The sequence below is a fragment of the Heptranchias perlo genome, chromosome 28, assembly GCF_035084215.1.
Source record: "Heptranchias perlo isolate sHepPer1 chromosome 28, sHepPer1.hap1, whole genome shotgun sequence".
Taxonomy (NCBI): Eukaryota; Metazoa; Chordata; class Chondrichthyes; order Hexanchiformes; family Hexanchidae; genus Heptranchias; species Heptranchias perlo.
This window is the reverse complement of record NC_090352.1, coordinates 24,308,898-24,320,246: the sequence shown is the minus strand read 5'-3', so window position 1 is coordinate 24,320,246 and position 11,349 is coordinate 24,308,898. Positions and strand designations below refer to the sequence as shown.

Below are 11,349 nucleotides of genomic sequence, written 5' to 3'. Positions count from 1 at the left end.
GGGTGGCTGATGGATTCCTCAGGACAGATTCTGGTGGACTCCCAAGATATGGCGGAGATTTTAAATGGCTACTTTGCATCATTCTTTACTCCTATAGACTGTGCTCAGTTACCCAGTGTGTAATTAACACTAAAATTGTTAATGTTAAAATAGATGCAGATCTGATCTCAGAGAACAAGGTATCTTAAATCAGATCGAGCTATTGGTCCAGATGGCATTTGCCCAAAGTTGCTTAAAGAAATGGGAGCTGTGCTAAGTGTGCCCCTTGCTCATATATTCAAGAGTTCGCTGGTGTCTGGAATCATTCCCGATGGCTGGTGGGAACTGTACCCCAGAAAGGAAACAAGATCTTCAGAAGAGGACAGGCAGAAACTGGCAAGGAAGGGGGTAAAAAATACATCTATGTGATATGGTACAAAAATTGCTATTTCCTTAATCTATTTTGTGCTTTCCCTAATTATAGAAAATAAATTTTATCTGTCCACAAGACAAATAACCATCAGCCCCTGAAGCTTTCCCGCAGTGAGACCTAACATCACCTTAGTTAAGACAGAAACAAGTTTCCAGCTATGACACCAGAATGCAACTGGCATGATCCTGCAGTATAGACTGTTATTTAAAATGTAATTTAAAAAAGATTCTGAAGCATTTAAAATGCTAAATGCAAGTATTCTAGAGACAGTTGTGCCAGAATTAAAGTGCAAACGGCTCCTTTAAGATCAAAGTTGTATTTTCACTGTAATTGTTACAAGTTTCAAATCATTATCATTCCACAGTAAATATTTTCACTCAACTCCCCAGTTGACTACAATATACAAGATCACATGAAAGTGACCCAACCTTATCCAAAGGAATCTCAAGGTAATATACTTTTTCCCCTACACAGTAGTGCAGATGGAGATCAAATTTTAACTTGTGCAGATGGTCACATTTATACAAATAAATTTTTACATTCCACATCATTAGTACAAAAATCAGTGTATACAGCAACACTATTTACTCTGAATGTATTAGGTTCAGATTATATTGCAAATGACAAACTGGTATAGGACAAAAGTACTCAGCACTTAAACTGGTCCAGCCCTGAGGTGTTAATACAGTCAGCCACCAAATTATTTTCAGATCCAAAGTAAATCACTTCAGCCTCGAAATAGTGTGGAGAGATCAGTGTGGGGACGTAAGACTTGGTCACCCTTTCATTCTCTTGCTGGTTATACAATGTAAGAGAATTCCTGTAGAAGGAAAAAAGGAGAATCATTTCACAAGAACAGAACAAAACTGGGTACAAATTGAATACCACAAGAACCTATTAATCTTTATTGTTAAAAATGTTGAGTTTTGATGTGGTGTCATTTTTGGATTGGAACATGGGTGAAGTCATGTCTCAATCTACTAATCTGGTTGGTCCACAGGAAGGTGGCCCATTCCTCCAATTAGCTGCCTGCAATGTTCCCAAGCAGCCGTACTGGTTTATTACAATCTGTTAGATTTTGTGGGAACCAGGTGGCCTACCGACAGGGGATGGGTGGAAGACTTGCTGGATTTCTTTTTTTTAAAAAACAGCCATTCTTCTGTTTTATTTCTTCCCACCTGCAGTCCCATCTCAACCTAGCTGGTCAGGAGTTTGTCGGGCCAACTTTCTCGATTATCCTGGCTCTATCCCAACTCAGGCAGGATCCCCCACCCCTTCAAATAAATCAATAAAGAAACAGCTGTGAGAGACACAAAGTGGGCCGCATGCAAGAGAAAGAGGGGTCAGCAGGGAAAAAAGACACAAAGTGGGCAAAAGAGTAAGACAAGCAGAGTAGTAAATAGATGGCAACAAAGAAAGTACGTAGGACCTAAACCGAGAGAGAAAGAATAGGTCAAAAGTCCAGTCAGCTCCCAACTCCCTGCCAATGCTACTCCGAGCCGATTGCTGGGAGCTGCACAAATATTGAAATCAATGGAAAGTAAATTGGGCAGGCTGTAAAATGGGCACCCGATCTTATCCCATCAGTTTCCCGCCAGACGGGTTAGGTTAAAATTACCCCTTACATCTTAGCATAGAAACTCAAAACTGATACACCGTCCATATTGAAAGCCATGATCACCAAGGAGATTTTCAAGATGGCAGCCAAGAATTTTTGAGACAACTGTTGGCACCTGAGCATCTGGTTACCCAATCAATCGACACATGCCCAATTACACTAACCTGCTCCATATTTTTCATAAACACAAATCATCTATTGCAGTTTTTGTTCCAGAAGGTGTCAATTCCTTTCCATTATTCACAACAAACAACAAAATTACATACATAAAATATTAAATTCCAAAATACTGCAAAGAAATTGCAATACCTAAAATAGCAAAATAAGACTTAAGCTACCAAGCAAACATTCGTGTCAGTCAAATAATTAGAGAAGTTAATGTGGTGCCTCTGATATAAAATGCACATCAGCAAAGAGTGGTTCATATATTAATTCTGAATAAAAGTATAACTTTACACCTTTCACAGTGTACATTTGGCAACTCAGAATCCTTCTGAATATTATTCAATGTGAAGTATATGCCCAAGGGCTAACTAAGTAATTCTTCATAATGTTTGGTCCTCAATGTGCACAATCGTTGTTTCAGTCTAGGGAGAAAAAAATTACACTAAAAGCAACTTCCCAAGTTGATATAGAATGATTTCACTAACAATTACCTGCAGCAACGGACACATTCAAGGATTCAATCCCAGGGTGCAAGCCTCTACCTGCTGGTATTGTCAGCATTACGTGACAAAGGCTGCTTAACTCATCGGAAAGGCCAAAACCTTCATTTCCTGAGGGGCGGGAAAAAAAGTTTGCATGTATGAGATGAACTGTTGCAAAATAAATATTGAGATGTAAAGCAAAGGATAGTGATTTGGTGACATGTAAATAACTATTTCAAAGTGGTACTTGCTGGCTGCAATTATACTGCACCTGCCAATCTGAAACCATTGTCCACAGATTGCAATGCACCGTTGGCAGATCCCTGGGACACTGGAGATCGAGCTTAGTCTGACCAACACCAAGGTCCAGTCACAAAGGAGCTCTGTGCTTTGACACATGCTCTGCTCTCTCAGCAGCTAATTTTTAATGTTGGGAGAGTGTGGGTGAGAGTGCCTATTTTGCAACATTAAAGGTTCCCAGAAGGTCCAGTGAACTGCTCTGGCACTTTGACTGGAGTCATACTGCAGCCAGTGTGACCGCCAAGCATTTGGACATCAAATTGGAAACTAATTCCTGAGTTATAATGTCACTTTTTGATTGATGTGCAATTGTAACTCCTTTATGTTGACTCAAAAATTCTGGAGGGGAGTTTTGTGCTCATAGTGTCAATGCTAAGGAGCAGAATATTTTGTCCACATCAAGCACCTCAAGTCTGGAACACCACAGCCAGCTGCAGAATAAAGCTCCCTTTACTCTTCACCACGTGCCTTTATCTTCATGTTTTTTTTAAATGTATGATGACTACCATAAACCAAAAGAATACTACAGTGGTCAGTTTCACTCCCTTCCTGTAATCTTTTATATCAGTACATGACATACAGACATAAGAAAAAGAAAAAAATAAATTACATTTATATGGTGCCTTTCACATCCTGAGGACATCTCAAAGCACTTCACAGCCAATTAATTACTTTCATAGTGTAATCACTATTGTAATGTAGACATGCGCAGCAGCCAATTTGCGCACAGCAAGGTCCCACGAACAGTAATGAGATAAATGACCAGCTAATCTGTTTTGGTGCTGTTGGTTGAGGGATAAATGTTGGCCAAGACATTGGGAGATCTCCCCTGCTTTTCTGTGAATAGCGCAGTGGGATCTTTTAAAATCCGCTTGAGTAGGCAGACGGGGTCTCGGTTTAATGTCTCATCTGAAAGATGGCAGCTCTGACCGTGTTGCACTCCCTCAGTATTGCACTGAAATGTCAGCCTAAATTTTGTGCTCAAGTCTCTGGACTGTGAAAACTTGAACAAGAAATAATGGTGTTTTTTCAAAAGCTTATACAGCTGTGACAAACCAGTTTTATAAAACTGTACATCAATTAAATAGTTGTAATCAGGAAGAAATTCTGCATTTTTGTAGCAGAATTGCTGCTGAAAATGTATAAATGGCCCATTATAATTGATGAATGAGGGAGCCATTTTACAGGATTTTTTATTTTAAATGAAACCTCTTTCCCTGTGAAAACCTCTGCAAAGGGGCATTATTGAACCAGGTTTAAACGTAGAGCCTAAACATCCAATTTTTTGTCAACAAAATCTTTTTTTAAAATCTAAACACTCTTGTCCGACACTTGCAAACTTAACAGCCATTCTACATTACCTAGAACCAGGACAGTCTGTTTATTCCACTGGAATTCTGTACAAGGGATGATTGGTGCACAGGTAGCCTCTGTAGATTTGCCAACTGTTCCTACTATTTGCCAGCCTTGGGCTGCTTTTGCCTGTATTGAAGTTAAAGAAAACATCAGTTGGGAAACATTACAAAAAGTTATTTAGAAATACTCCTAAAAATATCGTCATACTACTAAACTTTGTACATCTGAATTTCTGTTACCTTTAGCACTTGCGGCAAACCAGGCGTACAATATACAGTCATAACTTCTACAACTCCAGCACTAGCTTTGCTCACAGTTGGTGTTAGAGAACAACTGGAAGACAATACAAGGTGAATGTTAATGAACAAAAACACTCCGTTTTTCTCCAAATACCGAACTTCCACATTGTACAGAATCTTTCAATTGCTATTTCTCCATTTATCACATATTCCATAGCATATAATTCATTTCTAAACACAGACACGTTTAACATACACTGCTACTGTTATTTTCAAAGAACTAACAGTCCCTTCTATAGTTACACAATGGTTTGCCTACACTCAATGGCGATGCTCGCGAAAGAACAGCCGCTTCTTGGGTGAAGTATTGAAGGCGCCATGTGGAATCACACCCTGACATGAGTCACTGCCTTCAGGGTATTAGCAGTTTCTTTTGTAAAAAGACTTGATGTTACTTGGTTGCTTTTGAAACGCTCAGAACTACAGGTTACTGCTACAGCCTTGATGGTAAGAAATAGTGCCTTTCACATCCTCGGGGCGCCCAAATGTGCATCAGAGACAATTAATTACTTTTTGAAGTTGGTATTTGTGCACAGGAAAGTCCCACAAACAATACTGAGATGAATGATTAACTAATCTGTTATGGTCGCTTCAACCAACATTGCTGTTTGTGGGACCTTGCTGTGCACAAATTGGCTGCCGCATTTCCTACATTACAACAGTGACTACATTTCAAAAGTACTTCATTGACTGTAAACGCTTTGGGAGGTCCTGAGGCTGTGAAAGGCACTACAAAATGCAAGTCTTTCTTTCTTTTCTATTGAGGGATATAATGTTGGTCAGCACACTGGGAGATCTTCAGAAAAGTGGCATGGAATTTTTCACGTCCATCTGAACGTGCAGGCGTAGCCTTAGTTCAACATCTCATCCAAGATATAGCACCTCTGATAATGCAGTACTCCCTCTGTACTGCATTGAAGTGCCAGTCTAGATTATGTGGTCAAGTCCTGAAGCAGGACTTGAATGTATACCTTTCAGACTCTGAGGTGAGAGTATTACTACTGAGTCAAGCTGTCACAAGTTTAAAATTACTGGCCCAATACTTGGAGGGACCAAATTTTATGCAGCCTATGTCCATAAATATGAATCATATTGAGATCAGGTCTTGTCCTTTCATATCAGAATGCAAAACATCACAGTGCAATATGTCAAAATAAATGCAAATCATTATGTGGGTAAAATAATCTGCTAAAAATATTTTTAACAGCAGGCCTGCTGTCAATCAGTAAAGTCGGGAAGAGGATTTGAATGAAGCAGTAGCTGTCCTGATATCACCATGATTAACAGCAGGTCTATCATTTCAAAATGTTTTCATCAACCTGAAAGTTTTTTTTCCAGCAAATCCCCCCGTACAAAAAATTGTGAAGTTTTACGTGGTAGATGCCAGCAATATTAAAAGCAAGAACTCAAATTCAAAGAACAATTTTGACCTCAATTTATTTGTAGATTCTCGATGACAAACAAGAACTTTTCTCCGATTACATCGCTGTAAAAGTATATTTGGGCATTTCAATGGTGGGACTGTGCCAGCTTGATGAGGAGTCTTGCCAGCAGTAATTAAATAACCTTTAACTGGCTTATTCTGAAATAGGGGAGAGACATTTCTTCTTTTATAAACAGGATTTGAGTGCCACCTACTGGACAATTTTGGGGACACATTCACAGCATTTATAGCACCATTTGTGTGATATAAAACTCGTGCTGACTGTCAAAAAAAATAATTTTCACGATGAAAGTACTACAGGTATCCTAAAATATGGTCATTTTAATTTAAAGTACCTATCCTAAGATTAATGACAGTTTCTTTTTAAATTAAAATTAGTCATTATTTAACATTTATGTACATTCATCCATCTCAGTGGAATGAACAGCAGAGGTGACAAAGACCAAGGGATCTGTTTGCAGGACCGCCATTTTTAGGGTCATGAGGACATCAAAGCTTCATATTTCTATCTTCAACAGCCCAACGAAAAGAAAAGTTTTATTTATTAATGTTCATATGCATGCACTACAATTTCCCTACTTATATGGGGTTTCATATATATTTCATAACAAAATTTAAATGAAAACTGCATTAAACCTCACTTTCTGGATATTTTAGACTGTGTTAAACAACCATTTACAGAAATAAACATAGAAATCCTTAAAGCAAATTGATAGTTAATTTAAAATACAACAGCCTTAATATAGTTACCTGTTTTGTTGACTTACTAGAACAAGATCTGCTCCAAGAAAGTATGCTGAACGAAGCACAGCTCCCATATTCATGGGATCCTGGATTCCTTCCAATGCCAGCCACAAGATCGGTTTGTCGCTGTGTTCAAGTTCAGAACCATCAATATCTGTTGAACAGCATTGATCATAGTTCACATAGTCCAGTGGCGTCACCTCAAGACAAATGCCTTGGTGAACTCGGCCCTCACATAACCTGTCAAGCACCTTTCTCATCACCTGATGTACTGGCACTCCGGTTTCCCTGGCTCGCTGATAGATTCCCTGCATTTCAGCTCTCTGACTTCGATTTTCCTTAACGAACAGCCTGAAAATCTTTCTGCGTATTTGGGAAAAGGCTAGACTGCAGGGTGCAATGCCAAATAACATTTCTGAATTTGTCTCCCTTTCAATAGATCTAGAAATCTTTGGCACTTTTCTTTTTATAAAATCGTCATTTCTAAGGTTATGAAATTCCAAGTTACGGACAGGGCTAGATTTAGAGTTTGATCGTGTATTTGTGACTTTGGAAATTTTTCGAAACCGCTGAATAAAAGCAACATCATCTCGTTTCCTTGAAGTCCCAGTGGAAAGATTTATTTCAGGCCACTTTGCCATTCTGTATGCAGCAGGCTCTTGGAAGCTCTCCGGCAACTCAGTTAATCTCTTTGCATTACTGTTAGCATCCAGTTCTGACTTACTTAAGTTGTATTTGTGGCTCTTATTTGACTTTGATGCCTTCTCAGATTTAGCTGTGTGGTTCTGTTTGAGTGATGCTCCATCGGTGGACATTTCCTTTTTGTAGCTACAATGACGAGCAAACCGTAACGGTGAAAAGTGCCACAGATTCCTCCTCAGACGCCTGGCAGCTTCGATGAAAATAACAGATGACATTTTTGCCTGTTTAAAAACTCTACCTGTCAAAAACAAATTGTTTGTGTCAAAGTACTGTATACAATTGCTCATTGCTGAAATAATAGGGATAGCCTAGTATGAAAACGCACCACTAAATGTAGTACTAAACCATACCAACCAAAAGGCCCCAGGTTTGATTTCTTGTCTGTGCAGAGGCAACTGGCCTCAGCCAGTAGGTGAGATGTGACAAATTGGCTCAGTGCCCCTGAGCTGGGGAGGGTAAACTGGCTAGTTACCATTCCTAATCACTATTCAGTGATCCCTAATGTACACTGTGTGCGAATATTAGGCGAGCACAGGATGACGCCCACAATAATCAAATATCCTCCAAACATTAACCAGGCTCCCATATAAAGCAGCAGCCCCACAAGGTGCCACAGGGCAGCTGGCAGTCATGGAACTGTACTCCAGCAGCACTCAGGACACAATGATGCAGCAAGGGAGAAAACTGAGGGGAAAGTCCTAAATATTAATGTCAATATAATTCAGTTATCTCTGCTGCGAGGAGACATGAGTGGAAGATCGGCATTCAAAATTGGGGGGAGTGATGAGGGAAAGATTTAAAGTGAAATTGTCATCATACATATCCTGACAGGTGGGTAAGAACAGAAGCAGCAGTGATCTTGAAAGGTGCCTTATCTGCTCTTGCAACCACAACGTGGCCTTGAAGAGAACCAGTGGGGAATATACAATGAGACACATTCACTAAATTGAATTTTAGTGTGGACAACAGCAAATCTTGCATTCCAATTTCCATCACTAAAAATACCACACTAACTCGAGTCAACTCTACTGATAAACAATGGACGGTGCACAACATCCAAATCACAAATACAACTTCAACCAACATTAAAATTTGATGCACAGGCTTCTGATAAAAGCTTGGAAACTGGCAAAAGCCATTTGGAAAGCCACACCAAGATTTAAATCTCACTCCTCCTGCAATAAAAAGACACCAAACCTAAACTAGCATTTACGTCGGCCTGGGAATTGGGTTTGAGCAGATGAGCTGAAGCAGGGCAGAGACAGGCAATGTTACTGAGGTTTAAGTAGGCAGTCTGTGATGGAGAGGATACGGGGCTGGAAGCTCAGCTCAGGGTCAAATATGACACTGTGATTATGAATAGTCTGTTTTAGCCCTAGACCGTTCCCAGGGAGGGGGGGATGGCTGAAGACAATGGCTTTGGTCATCCCAATGTTTAATTGAAATAAACTGCGGCTCTTTCAAGACTGGATGCGAGACAAGCAGTCTGACAGTACAGAGGCAGTGGGGGAGGTCAAGAGGTAAAGCTGCTTGTTGGCAGCATACATGTGGAACCTGACATTGTGACTTCGGATAATGTCACAAGGGACAGTGTGTAGATGAAGAATAGCAGGGGGGCAAGGATAGATTTTTGGGGGACTCCAGAGATAACGGTGTGGGAATGGGGAAGAGAAGCCATTGCAGGAGATTCTCTGGCTATGATTGAATAGATAGAAGTGGAACCAAGCAAGGGCAGTCCCACTCAGTTGGACAAAATAAAGGGCATTGGAGTAGGATTACATGGTCGACCGTTTCAAAGGCTGCAGAGAGATTAAGAAGGACGAGGAGGGATAGTGTAACACAATCACATGCAAAGGATATTATTTGTGATTATAAAGCCGTTTCACTGCTGTGGCAGGGGCACAAACTTGATTGGAGAGGTTCAACCATGGAGTTACGGGAAAGATAGGCACAGATTTTTGAAGTGATAACACATTCAAGGATTCTGGAGAGGAAAGGAGGGTTGGATATGACGGCAGTAGCGCTCATCGTCTTGGCTCACACATGACATGAAGAACGGCCGCTTGGGGAGATGGCAGAGGACAGCTGGCACCTGTAGAACCCAAAGTATTGACAGGGGAGAGCAGGGTGTTAGTGAGATTACCCACAATGAAAGCTGGAATATTCTGGCAGAGAGAATTACTGGTGCTTGTAGATGATCAATACAGCAAGGTACATCTGAGAATATGAGCCGTTAACGAGCTGCAGTAAAAAGGCCTTAACTTACTATTAAAATGTTTTTGAGTTCTCTCATCCAGCCCACAGGGACACGAGTTGTCTCTGGCCGGGCACTGACCGCGGGCCTCTCTGCTCATTTAAACCGCCGTATCCCCGAGGCTTGGGATCAGTGCGAGACTCGCAGTTCACATCGGGGACGGAGGAGGCCCTTAACCTGCGGCAACTGCACTCTACCGCCCGCATGTAGAGAGTCTTTCCGAGGCTCCCCCACCCCGGCCCCGGTTGCCCAGCAACACCGGGCCCGCCCCAACAGGAAGCGGAAGTCATCCTCCTATGCCGTGCAACACCAATCTCCTTCCGATATTACACGGGTCAGGTTTACCATGAGCTGATTTCGGTCATTTTCTTTCTTGTCCCGCTCCGATTAGACTTTCTTTTGTTGTAAATAGTATGTAGATGTCCGTTTTAGATTCAAAATTGATCTGTTAACATCACTGATATGTTAGGGAGTAAGATTTATTATTTTGCCAACCCATTTCTTTGGTGAGCCAGCTGCCACACATGGAAGGCCATCTCCCTATTTAAGAGCTTTTTATTCAAGCTACTGAACAATCTGCCCGAGTCTGTCCCTGTAGTGACTCGTCCTATTTACCTAAATCCAGAGTTTAGGTACAGATATTGTAGGAATCCCGCCAACATTTGTGCAGAGATACTGCTGGAGTTTAATGAGCTAAAACCAGTGTACCAGAACAAATCACTGCTAAGCTTCCTGTTGCTTTTCCAGCCTTACCCTTGGCCTGCAGAGTTCTCCGGAGCCAAGTGCGAAGAATCTCAGGACCTAGTGATCGGTCTACCATTCCAGGTTCCCTGTGTGAGCCAACTCTGGTTAGTTTATTTATCATCAAGTCTGCCAATGTGGGTTGACCAGATTCCAAAGTTCCATCACCAGGCATGGCTGAACCCTTGGTATTAGGCAGCAGCTGTTAACAGGCCATTTCAGCTGCGCACCTCACCATAAAATGCTTTATTGCAAATGTCTATCCAACCACAGCAAGACAATGTAGAGCTCCAGCAGATGCTGTTTGCTATGCTGCAACCTAACATGGTAGGTACTAAGCTCTAGGTAGTAAAGATTTGCATTTATACAAGTGCATTGTTCTGATACCTGGCCTTCAGGTAATGCCTTCCAGCAGTTGTGATCACAAGTCTCAGTTTTATTAGCTATACTAGACATCTAGCATCAGTGTCATGGCACTTTGCAGGTAGCTGGCACCATACCAACCACCTTGGCATTCTAGGTGTCCAACACCAGTTCTCTGTACCATGCTTATTCATCAGAGGTAACTGCTTAATTCAGGTCCTTAGGTGCAGGGCATTATGAGGCTGACTGCCTCCAGGCTATCAATGACAGGGCTGGAGGTTACAGAAATAGGATGGGGTGAGGCCACGAAGGGATTTAAACACAAGAATGTTAATTTTAAATGGGACCAATGTAAGCTGACAATGACAGAGTTAGTAGGTAAATAGGATTTGGTGCAGGATAGGATACAGGAACCAGAGTTTTGGATAAGCTGGCATTGAGAGGATGGAGAATAGGAGGCCAGCCAGAG

General features: G+C 41.2%; 1 protein-coding gene across 2 annotated transcripts; it reads right to left on the bottom strand.

Moving 5' to 3' along the window:
• Positions 1–709: 709 nt before the first annotated feature.
• mrm1 (mitochondrial rRNA methyltransferase 1 homolog (S. cerevisiae)) lies at positions 710–10,607 on the bottom strand. 2 transcript variants are annotated; one of them, XM_067967935.1, is made up of 6 exons: positions 10,530–10,607; positions 6,827–7,760; positions 4,573–4,666; positions 4,339–4,459; positions 2,687–2,806; positions 710–1,232 (listed from the first exon to the last, which is right to left on the bottom strand). In XM_067967935.1, the coding sequence occupies exons 1-6, from the start codon at positions 10,594–10,596 to the stop codon at positions 1,189–1,191; spliced, it is 1,380 nt and encodes a 459-aa protein (XP_067824036.1). In that variant the 5' UTR covers positions 10,597–10,607; the 3' UTR covers positions 710–1,188. The 2 variants fall into 2 exon arrangements, with proteins under 2 accessions (XP_067824036.1, XP_067824035.1); XM_067967934.1 differs by lacking the exon at positions 10,530–10,607 and adding an exon at positions 9,789–10,022.
• Positions 10,608–11,349: the final 742 nt, after the last annotated feature.

Bases quoted from the DNA above. Each gene is read 5' to 3' on its own strand.
- mrm1 (XM_067967934.1), bottom strand. From the start codon at position 9,876: ATGAGCAGAGAGGCCCGCGGTCAGTGCCCGGCCAGAGACAACTCGTGT. The intron at 4,667-6,826 runs GTAACTATATTA...ATTGTCTTCCAG, and splicing joins CTAGTAAGTCAACAAAACAG to TTGTTCTCTAACACCAACTG. The intron at 2,807-4,338 runs GTAATGTAGAAT...CCCGCCCCTCAG, and splicing joins ACAGACTGTCCTGGTTCTAG to GAAATGAAGGTTTTGGCCTT.